General features: G+C 54.4%; 1 protein-coding gene across 2 annotated transcripts in view; it reads left to right on the top strand.

Annotated features, from left to right (window-relative positions):
• The window catches only part of Arhgap8 (Rho GTPase activating protein 8), a 51,684-nt gene extending 37,109 nt beyond the window's left edge, over window positions 1-14,575 (top strand). The window contains exons 6-8 of one of the 2 annotated variants that reach the window (XM_078052557.1): window positions 3,039-3,137; window positions 3,940-4,050; window positions 13,767-14,575. In XM_078052557.1, coding sequence (XP_077908683.1) covers window positions 3,039-3,137; window positions 3,940-4,050; window positions 13,767-14,016 — 460 coding nt within the window. In that variant the 3' untranslated portion in view covers window positions 14,017-14,575. The remainder of the gene's footprint in view (window positions 1-3,038; window positions 3,138-3,939; window positions 4,051-13,766) is intronic. The other variant, XM_078052558.1, reaches the window with a different exon arrangement.
• Window positions 14,576-15,264: the final 689 nt, after the last annotated feature.

Genomic DNA, 15,264 nt, shown 5'->3' with positions numbered 1-15,264 from the left:
AGCCATTAACATTTAGGGTTATTATTGAGATCTGGTTTGTTCTTCCAGCCATATTTGTTTATTAATGTTACTAAACCTGATTTGTTTTCCTCTTTGATTATTTTCCCCCCTTTACTGTCCTACCTCCCACTGTTGGTTTTCATTGTTGTTTTCCATTTCCTCTTCCTGTAATGTTTTGCCAAGGATTTTTTGGAGAGATGGTTTTCTAGCTGCAAATTCTTTTAACTTTTGTTTATCATGGAAGGTTTTAATTTCATCTTCCATCCTGAAGCTTAATTTCGCTGGATACATGATTCTTGGTTGGAACCCATTTTCTTTCAGTGTTTGAAATATGTTATTCCAGGATCTTCTAGCTTTCAGAGTCTGTGTTGAGAGATCAGCTGTTATCCTGATTGATTTTTACCCCTAAATGTAATCTGCTTCCTTTCTCTTGTAGCTTTTAAAATTCTCTCCTTATTCTGTATGTCGGACATCTTCATTATAATATGTCTAGGTGTGGATCTCTTATGATTTTGCACATTCGGCGTCCTGTAGGCTTCTAGATTTTGGGATTCTGTCTCATTCTTCAAGTCTGGGAAGTTTTCTCGTATTATTTCACTGAATAGATTGTTTATTCCTTTGGTATGGAGCTCTGTGCCTTCCTGTATCCCAATGACCCTTAAGTTTGGTCTTTTGATATTATCCCATATTTCTTGGATGTTCTGCTCATGGTTTCTTAGCAGACTTGCTGAGCTGTCTATGTTCTTTTCAAGTTGAAATACTCTGTCTTCATTGTCTGATGTTCTATCTTCTAAGTGATCTATTCTGCTGGTAGTATTCTCAATTGAGTTTTTAAGTTGGTTTATTGCTTCCTACATTTCTAGGATTTCTATTTGTTTGTTTTTTATTACCTCTATCTCCCTGTGAAATTGATCTTTTACTTCCTGGATTTGTTTATGTAGTTCCTTGTCAATGTGATCTTTCGTTGTCTGATTTTGCTGTCTCATGTCTTCCTTGAGACTCCAGATCATCTGAAGCATGTATATCCTGACCTCTCTGTCTGACATTCCATCTGTTGCAGCTATTACCTCTTCTAGAGTTGAGTTGACCTGCATTGCCTGTGGTCCTTTCTTTCCTTGTCTTTTCATACTGCTGGCGTTTCTTTCTGCTTGGTGAAACTGTTGTGTTTTTGAAATTTTCCCTCTATTTATTTATATTGCTCTTGTATAGTTGAAAAATCTCCCTTGCAGGGCAGGTAGTGGCTGTGATCCTCCTCCAATTGGGGTGATCTGTCTACCACGCTGGTGGGCCGCTAGGTCTGCTCTGCTGGTCGGTCGAAGGTCCGCCTACCCAGCAGGCGCGTGGGGCACCTCTGTCACTCAGCAGGTTGCTGGGCCTAACCTGCCGGTGGGTCGCAGGTCCGCCTACCTTGCAGGTGCGGGGGGAGGAAGCGGCCTCTTTGATTTAATTACAACGTCTACTGCGCCTTATGTGCCAGGCGCCCCCTCTGAAGTCAACCATATTCTCCCTATTTCAAACAAGAGAAGGTTGATGCTCAGAGAGGTTGAGCAGCCTGATCTAGGTCACACAGTAAGGGCAGGGGCTGGGATTCCAACTCTAGCCTGGGTCCTTCCACCCCTCATCCTGCCTCAGGAATCAGGGAGGGTTGGGGGCCCTGGAGCCAGGACTGGGATATGCTGCCTGTTGGCTGTGTTTCACTGGGCAGTAATATGACCTCTCTGAGCCCTGAAGTCATTTGAAGATGGAAGAATTGTATGAATCTGGCAGGAGAACTGTGGTCTCCGGCAGGGGCCAGACTGTCCCTGAGTCCTGTGGAGTCTGAGTGGACAGGTGGCAAGGACACTCCGTGGGACCCTCCCCCCCTAGTGCTGGAACCCAGAGTGTCCTTTGTGTGCATTACTCCCAGCACTTGGTGGCTCTTCAGCCCCCCAGCCTTCAGTCCGGGTCCCCAGCCTCCTGCAGAACAGCAGCCTTGAGTTCAGGGCCGGCCAAGTCACCCAGTAAAACCCACCAGGGGCCAGGGACCCAGCGCTGCTTCTCCCTCCTCCACTAGGGGGAGCCCATGCACACAGATGGGCCTCCCTCTGGTCCCCTGCAGGTGGGACAGGCTCAGGCCACCAGCCCAGGCAGCCACGCGGGGCCAAGTGGTTCACTCCTACTCCATGTAATTTCCTGCCGCGATCCCCCATTTTCTGGTTGTTTCTTCAGTGGTGAAATTGGATTATTTTAATTTCACAATGTATACCGCACTGAGAATGCATCAACACTTATTTCAAGGCTTGCAAATTGTCATAATAGTAACGAGTTTGGTTTTGCTGACTCCATAACTCCCTTCCTGGTAACTGCGATTCCGCCCCCACATCCATAGTTGTGCCTCTGGAATACGCACACAGGGGAGGCGCTGCTCCAAAAGTACAAGAGAAAACCAGCCTGGGTCCCGCAATCGAGGAAGCTGGCCTTCATTAATATGATCGTCACGGGGACTGGGCGTCGCCCAGGTGCTGGCCATGGACGAGTTTGTGCAAACCACCTCCTTCTGTCTCACGGGGCGGGGCCCATCCTCACAGGGTCTGGGCCCCCAGAGGAGGCCCCCAGAGTCGTCCCTGGTGAGGGACAGGACCGGGTTGCTGGATGCAGCCAGGGCTCCTCCGGCTTTATGGCTGTGCTGGCGTCCTGTGTCCCCAGGGACAAGCCTGGGGACTGCCACTTGGTCACTGCCTTTGGGGACACTCTCAATGGGGAGGTGTCAAATGCAAAGCCATGCGCCATCCAGGCCCAGCACCCTGGATCCCAGCACCCTGGGTCCCAGCACCCTGGGATCGTGCGCCAAGCCCACAGAGCTCCCGGTCTCCTCCGTTTGTGCCGACTCAGGGTTGATTCAAGTTGGGCACATTTTATTGATGGGCATGGGGATGGCACTGGGCACATGGCAGGCCTCAGGATGGGACAGTCCCATCTCCAGGAGCCGCCACCTGCCCTCCCCAGGCCCTGCAGGGCCTCTCCTGCCGCCTGACTCCTGCTGTCTTCTGCTTTCCTAGTCACAAGTTTGGGAAAAAGGTCACCTATTGCAGCTCTCTGAGAGAGCTCCGGGAGCACCTCCAGTGTGACCAGCTGCCCATCCCCCAAGAGGTGCTGCGGTGAGTGCCCGCCAGGCTGGGGGCTGGGGGCATGGGTACTGGTGCTGGGGACTGGGATCTGGGGGCTGGGCACCACTGGGGACTGGGAGCTGGGGCTGGGGGACTAGGGGGCTTGGGGCTGGGGCTGGGGCTGGGGCTGGGGCTGGAGGCTGGGGGGCTGGGGGCTGGGGGGCTGGAGGCTGGGGGGCTGGAGGCTGGGGGGCTGGGGCGAAAGGGTCCTTGGAGGACCATGACTGGACCCTGAGGCCATGAGGACCATGGTTGACTGTGGGCTTGGGCAAGACCCCAACCCGGGCTGCACTAGGGTCACTGGGGTTGGCTCCCAGGGGGTCCCATTGGGGCAGTTTTGTGGGGGAGACCAGTGTCCCAGCTGCAGCTCTGGGGCCCAGTTGTGGTCTGGGGTATCCAGGACCGTGCAGGCGGCCAGTAGCATCAAAGGCAGGGTCCCGTGGGTCCCCAGGAGACGGGGCTTGGGAGGGTGTGAATCAGGCTCTGGGCAGCCAGGGCCCCCAAAATGGTCCAGGGACCCTGCAGAAGGACCCAGAGGACACATGAATCCTGCCCTCCGGGCGGGGCTGTGGACCTGGGTTTTACCCTGATGTCCCCGGTGTGTGCTCTGGGCTCCAGAGTCGGGGACCCTGGTCTGAGGGCAGGACCCGGTTTTCTAGTCCTGATCTGGGCTGTGCCCAGTGACGACCCAGGGCATGTCACTGGGTCGGGTCCCACCCAGCACCTGGAAGTGGCCTCCCGCAGCCATGGGCTGTCCCCTGCGATGTGTGACTTGCCTCTTTTGTGTTCCCAGGTATGACGAGAAGCTCCGTGACCTGCACAGCGGGCTGCCGCCTCCTGCCACCAAGAAGCCACCGCCCCGGCCGCCTCTGCCCACCCAGCAGTTCGGTGTGAGTCTGCAATAGTAAGTGAGCCCACGTCCACCTGCCCAGCCCTGGAGGCTCTGGGACCAGGGACCGTCCTGGACCCCTGTCTCCGGTGGCTGAGCCCGACCCTGCAGGGCCAGCGCAGCCTGAGGCCACCACGGAGGCCCGCGCTCCCGGCTCCTGTGTCTGTGCCCGCGTGTGGGACCCAGCGACCGGCAGAGCACCAGGGACCTGGGGCCGCCCAGTGCCCTGGGAGGTTCTGGCTCCCTGCCCTCCAGGCCGTGCCGGACCCTGCTCATGTGACTGGCTCTGGCCAATGACATCACAGCAGAATTGGGGGGCCCTCGGGAAGGAGTAGTAAGAGCTGGTGCCCCCACTTCTCCCCGCACCCCCCGGGCACCCTACCCACCTGCGCCACACAGGGCAGGAGCGAGAAATAAGCTGACGGATTAGACTGCCAAGGTCCCCAATTGTCCCCTCAGCACGGCCTCTCCTTCCTGACCAAGACCTTATTAGCCATGACTTGAACTCGCCCCTCCTCTCAGCAAGCTTCGTGTTTCTGAAGTGAACAGCCTGAGCGGGCTGGGATGCTTTTCTTGGCACCAGGATGGAACCCAGGGCACCTACCACTGAGCCACACCCCAGCCCTCCTTTGTGTTTTATTGAGAGATGGGGTCTTGCTGAGTTGCTCAGGGCCTCCCTAAGTTGCCGAGGCTGCTTTGACCTTGCAATCCTCCTGCCTCAGCCTCCCAAGCTGCTGGGATCACAGGCGAGCGCTACTGCGCGGGGCTTACCATCTGTCACCTTCAGGGACTCCGAGAGCCACCCCACCCCCCCTCCCTCTGTCCCCAACTTCATCTTTTACAATCTGTCTCAGTGGTGCCTCCTCCAGGAAGCCCTTCTGCCCTGGCGTCCTGGCTGCCAGCAGGGCCTCCCCGTTCCAGCCCTATCCCAGCAGCTGCGGTGCTGAGCCAGCCGGGTCATGAGCTTGTCCCCCCGCCCGTACCCCTTCTCTGGCCGTGGAAGACGAGGCTGCTCATCCCACAGCTCTGGGGAGGTCGGGTCAGCCACAGGATGGCCACCCAGAGGGCAGTGAGTGTCCTTTTCCGCGCGTCCGTCTTGCGTGTTGGAAACTCACGTGGGATCTGGTGGTTACCTAAAACTCATGCTCCTGGGCCCGCGGTGGGCTTGGTGAGTAGGGGGCTTGCCGCCCCGCCCTCCGGGGCTCTGGGCCAGGCAGGACGGATCTGGCCCTGAGCACCTGCCCGCTTCCCTTGGCCTGAAGCTGCTGTCCCCTGGCGGGGAGAGGGAGTTTGCAGAAGAGATAGGATAAGGACCTTGGGGCAGGGTATTGTCCTGGGTCAGGGGTCCCCTAGGGACCTCAGCTCCTCGAGGCCGCGGGTGGGGTGGGGGGGGGACAGCGGCTTCTGTCCTGCACTCTGAGAATGGGTCGGAGCCGTCACAGCAGGGCTCTGCTCTAGCTGCCACCTTGCTGTGCCCTCTTGACCCCAGGGCCAGTGGGGACTGTGAAAACCAGCTCGTGAACAAGCAAAGCCGGGTGCAGCTCCGAGGCAGAGGCCCGGATTCGGTTCCCAGAACCGAACACACGAAAAAAAACTCAGTTGGTTGTGTCTTCAGGGAACGGGGAGTGACAAGGGCGACCCCGCGAGCCCCGCTGCCCTGGCCAGGCCTCCAGGACCCCCGTCCCTCACGGTGCAAGCCGCCTGTCCCCGGGCGAAGCTTCCTGTGCGCTTTTGAACTTAACTCAGCAAATTAACATTGGTGAATAGGATCTGGTTATGAATTTTAATGACTTCCATTCATTCCCAGTCCAAACAAATTACCTATCTGGTGCTTTATTCAATATGTTTATTGCCATTTTATTACCCTCATTGGCAACCAAACAGCATAAAATATTAATTTAAAGAGGCAGTCGTGTGGATTCTCTCTCCAAGTGGAGCGCGGGACAGGTCGACAGCCTCTGTCCCCGATTCTTTCCTGCACCTGGAGGTGAAGCCCTGGCCGGCTGTCCCCGGGGGACCCTGCTGCCCAGGGCTCTGCCGGCTCCCAGTCCTTCCCCTCCTCCAGGAAGCCCTCCCGGTAGCTCCACAGACTGGAGGCGAGCTCCCGTGACACTTGTGTGACACTCGTGTGACACACACCCCTGCGTCCTGGGCCAGGCACAGCAGTGATCAGTGGCTGGGTGAGGACTGACAGTGGGCCCAGGACTGTCCAGCCCAGGGTCATCTTTTTAAGTGTGTGTTCACAGGCCTGGGTCACCGTCATCTAATTCCAGAGCATTTTCGTCACCTCGAAAAGGGCCCTGTGTCCTTTAGCCGTCACTCCCTGTCCCTCCCCCAGCCCCTGCCACGTTCGGATCCACCTTCTGTCTCTGGATTTGCCTGTTCCAGACATTTCCTATACACAGTCAGCAAGCTGGGCACGGGGACGAGGGCACCTGTGGTCCCAGCTCCAGGGAGGCTGAGGCCGGAGGATCCCTTGAGCCCAGGAGTTGGAGTCCAGCCTAGGCCATGTAGGGAGGGCCCCATCAAAATAAGTAAGAACACGCACGTGTGGCCATTTGCCCCTGGGCTCTTTCCTGGCGGTGTATTTCCAAGGTCTGAAGTGACGTGCCCCTGGTTACGCAGGTGTCTTCATTGCTGGTGGTGAACAGCGGTGGGTGAATCGCGGTGGTGAGCAGTGGGCTGCTTTTGCCTGTTGGTGGTTTTAGGGCTCAAGATCCACGCACAGGTCTCCCAGGAGGGGTCGCGGGGCCTCACAGGATCTGGGCTGAACTGCTCCCAAGTGCTGCCCCACCTGGTCCCACCAGCAATGTCGGTTCCCTCCTGGCTACCGCGTGGCGCATCTTTCTCCTGTGCTCAGTGGTCATTTGCATATCTCCATGGAGATGTGTCTGTCCATCAAACCCTCTATTTGCCTTTTTCTTGTTAAGATAACATTTGATCTATATATTATGGCCTCCAGCTCTGTGGAAGATACAGTTCACACGTATTTTCTCCCATTCTGTGGGTTGTCTACACCTTCTTTTTTAAAAGTTTATTTGTTTATTCTGAATTGTTATACATGGCAGAGAATGCGTGTCGATTCACCGTGCTCATACGGAGCACAGTTCTCTTGTCTCTGGTGGTTCACAAAGTAGAGTCACACCACTGTGGCTTCATACCTGTACCTGGGGTAGTGATGTCCATCTCACTCCACCGCCTTTCCTACCCCCTGCCCCTCCCTTCCCTCCCTCCCCTTTGCCCTATCCAGAGTTCTTCCCTCCCCCCATGCTCCCCCATCCCCATTATGATCAGATCCACACATCAGAGAACACATTTGGCCGTTGGTTTTGGGATTGGCTAACTTCACTTAAGCATCATATTCTCCAACTCCACGCAATGCCGTGATTTTATTCTCTTAATATTCCACTGTGCATATGTGCCACAGTTTCTTTATCCATTCACCTACTGCAGGGCATCTAGGTTGGTCCCACAGTGTAGCTGTTGTGAATTGTGCTGCTATAAACATGGATATATATAAACAACACACTATTGCTTTTAGTAGGCTGTTTTTAAGTCCTTTGTTTATAGTCTGAGAAGAGGGATAGCTGGGTCAAATGGTGGTTCCATTCCCAGTTTTCCAAGGAATCTCCATACTGCTTTCCATGTTGGCTGCACCAATTTGCAGTTCCATCAGCAATGTAAGAGTGTGCCTTTCCCCACATCCTCGCCAGCACTTATTGTTGTGTGTATTCTTAACAGCTGCCTTCTGACTGGAGTGAGATGAAACCTTAGAGTGGTTTTGATTTGCATTTCTCTAATTGCTAGAGATGATGAACATTTTTTCATATATTTGTTGACTGATTGTATATCATCCTCTGTTCAGTTCCTTGACCCATTTATGGACTGAGTTATTTGTCTTTTGGAGTTTAGCTCTTTGAGTTCTTTATATTCCCTGGAGATCAGTGCTCTATCTGAGGTGCTTGTGGTAAAGATTTGCTCCCAGGATGTGGGCTCTCTATTCACCTCACAGATTGTTTCTTTTGCTAAGAAGCTTTTCAGCTTGAATCCATCCCATTCATTGATTCTTGATTTTATTTCTTGTACTGCAGGAGTGTTATTAAGGAACTCAGGGCCTAATCCGATATGATGGAGGTTTGGGTCTACTTTTTCTTCCAGTAGGCACAGGGTCTCTGGTCTAATTCCTAGGTCCTTGAAGCACTTTGAGTTGACTTTTGTGCATGGTGACAGAGGGTGGCTTAATTTCATTTTGCTGCATATGGACTCCAGCGTTCCTAGCACCACGGTTGAATAAGCTATCTTCTCCCCAATATATGTTCTGCCACCTTTGTCTGGTATGAGAGAACTGTATTTATGTGGGTTTGTCTCTGTGTCCTCTATTCTGTAGCATTGGTCTACAAGTCTATTTTGGTGCCTTTAAAAATATCTATTATTATTATTATTACTATTATTACTTTTGGTGGTAGGTGGACACAATACATTTATTTATTTATGGTACCAGGGATTAAACTCAGGGGTATTCAACCACTGAGCCACATCCCCAGCCCTATTTTGTATTTTCTTTAGAGACAGGGTCTCACTGAGTTGCTTAGGGCCTCACCATTACTGAGGCTGGCTTTGAACTCATGATCCTCCTGCCTTAGCCTCCTGAGCCACTGGGATTACAGGTGTGCACCACTGCACCCAGCTCATGCTGTTTTTGTTACTATTGCCCTGTGGTATAGTTCAAGGTCTGGTGTAGTGATGCCACCTGCTTCACTCTTCTGCTAAGGATTGCTGTTACCGCTGTTGACCGGTGACGAGTTCTTGCTCCCCAATGTTGAAGAATAACACCAAAGGAGCACGCCGAGGCAAGGTCAGAGTAGAAATTAGAAATTTATTAAAGGACAGAAGAAAAGACTTCTCCCGGAGGAAGAAGGGGACCCAGAAGGTGGAATCCGTGGAAGTGCGGTTGTTTCCCCTTTTTATAGTTTTGGTGATGGAATGTAGGTTGGAAGGCCTGAGGGGTGGGACACAGGTGGGCCTAATTATCACCTTTTGGGATGGGATTATCACTTCTCTGGGATGGGCTATTTCCAAATCTGTTGGGGCTGTTGGTTAACACTTCTTTGAGGTGGACTTTGGCCTAGGGCCTTTTCAGGACTTCATAAACATTCCATGAGTTGTCCTGTTTTCCCTGAGTCATTCCCAGCATGGCCTCCATTTTAGATTTCACTCGATATTAGACCTGATTTACCTAACTACACTGACTACCTAACTTTAAATCTGGCTTCATTGCTTTGGCTATTCTGGGTCTCTTATTTTTCCAGATGAATTTCATGATTGCTTTTTCTATTTCTATGAGGAATGTCATTGGGATTTTTATTGGAATTGCATTAAATCTGTTTAGTGCTTTTGGTATATGGTCATTTTGACAATATTAATTCTGCCTAACCAAGAACAAGGAGATCTTTCCATCTAGAAGATAAAAAAAGACTTCTTTAATTTCTTTCTTTAGCATTCTGTAGATTTCATTGCAGAGGTCTTTCACCTCTTTTGTTGATTCCCAAGTATTTTATTTTTCTGAGGTATTATAAATGGGTGGTTTTCCTAGTTTCTCTTTCAGAGGATTTGTCACTGATGTATAGAAATGCCTTTGACTTATGGGTGTTGGTTTTATATCCGGTTGCTTTGCTGAATTCATTTATTAGTTCTAGAAGTTTTCTGGTGGAATTTTTTGCATCCTGTAAGTATAGAATCATGTCGTAGGCAAACAATGATGGCTTGAGTTCTCCTTTTCCTATCGGTTTCCCTTTAACTTCTTTCATCTGTCTAATTGCTCTGACTAGAGTTTCAGAGACTGTGTTAAATAGAAGTGGTGAAAGAGGGCATCCCTGCCTTGTTCCAGTTTTTAGAGGGAATGTTCCAATTTTTCTCCATTTAGAATGATGTTGGCCTGGAGCTTAGCATGAATAGCTTTTACAATGTTGAGATGTGTTCCTGTTATCCCTAGTTTTTCTAGTGCTTTGAACTGAAGGGGTGCTGTATTTTGTCGAATGCTTTCTCTGTATCTATTGAGGTGATCATATGATTCTTATCTTTAAGTCTATTGATGTGATGAATGACATTTATTGATTTCTGTATGTTGAACCAACCTTGCATCCCTGGATGGACACCACTTGATCATGGTGCACTATCCTTTTAATGTGTTTTTGTATGCGATTGGCCAGGATTTTATTGAGAATTTTTGCATCTATCTTCATTAGAGATATGGGTCTGAAGTTTTCTTTCTTTGATGTGTCTTTATCTGGTTTTGGAATCAGTGATATTGGCCTCAGAAAATGAGTTTGGAAGTGTTCCCATGTTTTTCTATTTCATGAAATAATTCGAAGAGTTTTGGTGTTAGTTCTTTGAAGGTCTTGTGGAACTCGGCTGTGTATCCATCTGGTTCTGGGCTTCTCTTGGTTGGTAGCTTCTGATGGTGTCTTCTGTTTCATTGCTTGAAAATCGATCTGTTTAAATTGTTTATATCGTCCTGATTTGGGCAAATCGTATGAGTCTAGATATTTGTCAATGTTTTCTATATTTTCTATTTTATTGGAGTACAAATTTTCCAAATAACTTCTAATTATCTTCTTCTGTATTTCTGTAGTGTCTGTTGTGGTATTTCCTTTTCATCACGTATGTTAATAATTTGAGTTTTCTCTCTCCTTCTCTTCATTAGCATGGCTAAAGGTTTGTCAATTTTATTTATTTCTTGAAAGAACAAACTTTTTGTGTTGTCAATTTTTTCAATTGCTTCATTTGTTTCAATTTCATTGATTTCAGCTCTGATTTTAATTAGTTCCTGTCTTCTACTGCTTTGGGGGTTGATTTGTTCTTCTTTTTCTAGGGCTTTGAGATGTAAAGTTAGGTCCTTTATTTGTTGACTCTTTCTTCTTTTAAGGGATAGACTCCATGCAATGAACTTTCCTCTTAGAACTGCTTCATAGTGTCCCAGAGGTTTCACTCTATATTTTTAAAAGTGTTTTTGGTAGTTGCCCCGAGGCCTGGAATTAACAGTTTGTCACCCGCGGGGCCTGATTCATAACAATTGTGATCTCAGTTGTGGGCAGTCCTGTCCCTTCCCCCATCTCGTGCTGTGACTGTTGGGTCATGTATTTTGACACAGATTTATCGTCCTTACTCTGTGCGTGGCCTTTTAAATCAGGGAGGGGGGACCCGCAGTGCAGGCCCCCCCCCCCCCCCGCCCACTCCCTCCACCCGGGCGCTCACCGTGGGCCACCTGGACTGTGCTTGCTGGTCCTCATGCAGAGGTGGGCCTTGCCGCTGGAGAAGGAATAGGAGAGCTGTGGGGCTTGCGTCTCCAGGGAGCAGGTAGCTCGAGGGAGCTGTCCCTGTCCCCTTCCCCACTGGAGTGACTTGGTGGTGAGATTTGGGGACATCCTTCCGGCAGCTCTTTAGAGGGCAGGACCCTGTGGCCTTCTGGCTCCGTCTTCTCCCCAGAGCCCAGGTTTGAGCTGAGCCAGGGCCTGTCCTGGCTTTGCCTTCCTGGTCCTCATGCCCTCAGGACACGCTCTCTTTGGTCTCGGGTGCCCTGGGCTGTCGCCAGGGTGTGGCCTGCGCTTTCTGATTGGCCTGGGAGTGGGGCGCTGCCTCCTCTGGCTCCAGGGGCTAAGCCCCCTGTGCCAGCCCGACTTTCTGGGAGCCCCAGGCGTGGTTTGAGGGCTCCGTTCATGGGCTGGGACCTCAGTGCTCAGCGGCAGAGCTGGGAGGTCAGCTGGTGGCTGGCACTGGGCACAGGGAGCGCAGTTGATGTGTCTTCCCTGGGGTGACGTTCTCCCCTGGGGAATGCTTCCTCCCTGGCTGTGCCCACCCCACCTCCACCGTCCTCCCGTCCTCCCGAAGGACAAGGCAGCAAAAGTGCTTACAGAAGCCAAGCCCAGCACCGGGCTCTGGGACTCCCACCTCTAGGACTGTAAGGAACAGATTTATTTTCTTTATAAATGACTCTGTCTCAGGTGTTCTGTGATAGCAACAGAAAGTGCACTCTGACCCCCGCCCCATCAGCTAATGATACAGCTCCTCATTTCTTGTTCTCTTTCCGCCACCAAAGAGGCCCAGCTCTGTGGGTGTCGGCCACAGCATTCCCGAACCTCGTCCCACCACCCCAGCCCCCACCCCTCACTGAACCCCCATCAGGGTCATCTGAAGTTTTCCCGGTCCGCAGCGGTAAAGACGTTCCCTGCAGTTCTTTGTTTTGGGGGGTGGGGTAACCAGGGATTGAACTCGGGGCACTCGACCACTGAGCCACCTCCCCAGCCCTATTTTATATTTATTTAGAGACAGGGTCTCACTGAGGTGCTTAGCTTTTCGCTTTTGTTGAGGCTGGCTTTGTACTCAAGGTCCTCCTGCCTCAGCCTCCTGAGCCGCTGGGATGACAGGCGTGTGCCACCGTGCCTGGCACCTACATGTCTTTTATAGAGAATTTCCAGGGTGAATCCCCCATGGCTCTGTAGCCTTGCAGCAAAAATTTTATTTCCTTCAATATTCAGGGAAGCTTTGGGGCTGATAAAAGACATGTAGGTGCTCAGGGACGGGCAGCCGGGGGCTGGCCGGAAGCCCTGCTCCCCGCTTTCCAGGGTGACTGCAGCCTCCCCCACCACGGCCTCCCTTCCTCCCTGCTTCTTTGCAAAGTGGGAAGACCAGGCTCTGCCCCTCTCCCACGGGGCGGGGACAAGCCAGGCTTTTGTGTGGCCCGTCCCCAGTGCCTTCCCTGGGCAGGCGGCTGTCTGAACTGAGATGGGGGCCGCCTCCGGACGCTGCGCTGACCAGCCAGTGCCCAGAACCCCTCCTGCCGCTGCCCAGCGTCCAGCTGTGAGTGTCCCCGCCTCGTGCTCTCCGGGAGCCCAACTCTGCCGCTGCACGGAGATGCCCGGGGCTGGAGGATGCCCGCTGCTGCCCGGGGATCCCTGCCCGGCCAGGAGGCCCCGCGGCTGCCCTCCAGCCCCAGCTGCCCGTTATTCCCCCACTGTCCCCGGCTCTGCCAGTCCACTGAGCAGGGCCACGCGGCCAGGCGGGGTGGGAGGCATCCAAGGGTGGGCTCCTGGGGAGCCGTTGTGTCCCGCCAGGGCCTTCTGCCCGTGAGCACTGCGGGCGGGTGGGCGGGGACAGCGAGACTGGCGGGGACTTTGTGCCCTGGGCCCTGGGGACCCGCTCTGGGCTTGGACCTGCTTCCCCTGCGCCGTCCCTGTCCACTCCATGGGCCTCACGGGGACCCCTGGAGCAGTGCCATCTGCAGAGCTGGCCCCTGACCCGGGTGGCCCTGGGCAGGTCACTGCTGCTTTCTGGGCCCACTTTCCGCCTGTGAGATGACCGCCCTGTCCCCCGGGGAAGCTGCTCAGCCCCGTCAGGACCGAGTGTGGCTCCCTGGGCTTCGCTCGCAGACCTGCAGGGCTGGGCCTGGTCTCTGCTCCCCGGAGGGGCAGGGCAGGAGGACAGGAGTCCGGCCACAGTGACCCAGCTCCAAGGGCAGGGCCCGCCTGAGCCGACCACACCCGTCTTCCCCACGGCGGCAGGGACGGGACCCTGACCCTTCGTGGGTTTGGTCCCTCTTTCTCCCCTGCCTGACCCCTGGGGCGGAGCTCCTCAGTGCCCTGGGGAACCTGGGAGTGCTGGGCGGGAGGCCAGAACCTGGTCCCCCATGTCGCCTGCTGAGCTCTGTGTGAACTGCTGCTTCTGTTCCCCCTCAGCCTCAGAGACAAGAATCAAGGAGCGCTCATCCCCCCGGTGCTGCAGCTCACGGTGACGTACCTGCGGGAGAAAGGTGAGGGCCAGCGTCCAGCCAGGGCACGCGAGCAGCTGGTCCCCGCCCAGAGGGTCAGGGTCCATCCTGAGCATCCCACAGGCCAGGGGCTGGAGGAGCTGGAACCAAGCAGGGGGTGGCCGGGAACAGAAGGGCAGAGGCACAGGGGCTCCAGTCCCCACTCCCCTGTGTGTTAGCTGTGTGACCTAAGCCAGTGGCTCACCGTCTCTGGGCCTCGGTGCCTTCGCCTGTCCATGGGGTTAGTAGCTCCTGACTCAAAGGCCCATCGTGAAGCTTGGCTGAGAAGATGCGTGTGAGGCTGTCCAGCACTGGCCTGCAGGACCCCGCCCCAGCTAGGGCTGCCTGGACTCCTTGTTTGCAGGTGCCCTTGACGGGGTGGGTGTGGCCAGGACCTGGACCTGGAGAGCCTGGTGGCCCCCGGGGGCTGCTAAGGCCAGGTCTCAGGTCCCCGGGGAAGGCGCAGGACACGGGCAGGGCCCACGGTCTGCAGCCAGGATCCCCGCAGCCCAGGGTGGCCTCTGGCTGGAAACGGCAACACAGCTGCGGGTCTGCAGGTTGTGACGCCCGGGGTGGAGTGTCCTTGTCACAGAAGGTCCACGAGCAGCCGCCCTTGAGCAGGGGCTCTGACTGCATCAGGTTCTGGCTCTACTTTCAGGTGGCCTCTGTCTCGCTGACCAGGGGTGGTCAGCGTGCACTTTGGACACAGACCGAGAGGACCTCCCTGCTCCCTCCCTCCCTCCCCCTTCCTCCCTCCCCCTTTCCTCCCTCCCTCCCGCCTCCCTTCCCCTTCCTCCTTCCCCCCCCTTCCTCCCCCTCCCTTCCTCCCTTCCCCTTCCTCCCTTCCCTTTTCCTCCCTCCCCCTTCCTCCCTCCCTCTCCTTCCCCTTTCCTCCCTCCCCCTTTCCTCCCTCCCTCCCTCCTCCCTCCCCCTTCCTCCCTCCCCCTTCCTCCCTCCCCCTTCCTCCCTCCCCCTTCCTCCCTTCCCCTTCCTCCCTCCCCCTTCCTCCCTCCCTCCTCCCCCTTCCTCCCTCCCTCCTCCCTCCCTCCTTCCTCCCTCCTCCCTCCCTCCTTCCTCCCTCCTCCCTCCCTCCTCCCTCCCTCCTTTCTCCCTCCTCCCTCCCTCCTTTCTCCCTCCTCCCTCCCTCCTTCCTCCCTCCTCCCTCCCTCCTTCCTCCCTCCCTCCTCCCTCCTTCCTCCCTCCCTCCTCCCTCCCTCCTTCCTCCCTCCTCCCTCCCTCCTTCCTCCCTCCCTCCTCCCTCCTTCCTCCCTCCCTCCTCCCTCCCTCCTTCCTCCCTCCTCCCTCCCTCCTTCCTCCCTCCCTCCTCCCTCCTTCCTTCCTCCCTCCTCCCTCCCTCCTTCCTCCCTCCTCCCTCCCTCCTTCTCCTCTCCTCCCTCCTCCTTCCTCCCTCCTCCCTCCCTCCTTCC

Source organism: Ictidomys tridecemlineatus, chromosome 6, assembly GCF_052094955.1.
Source record: "Ictidomys tridecemlineatus isolate mIctTri1 chromosome 6, mIctTri1.hap1, whole genome shotgun sequence".
Lineage (NCBI taxonomy): Eukaryota > Metazoa > Chordata > Mammalia > Rodentia > Sciuridae > Ictidomys > Ictidomys tridecemlineatus.
This window is presented reverse-complemented; position numbering and strand designations above follow the sequence as displayed.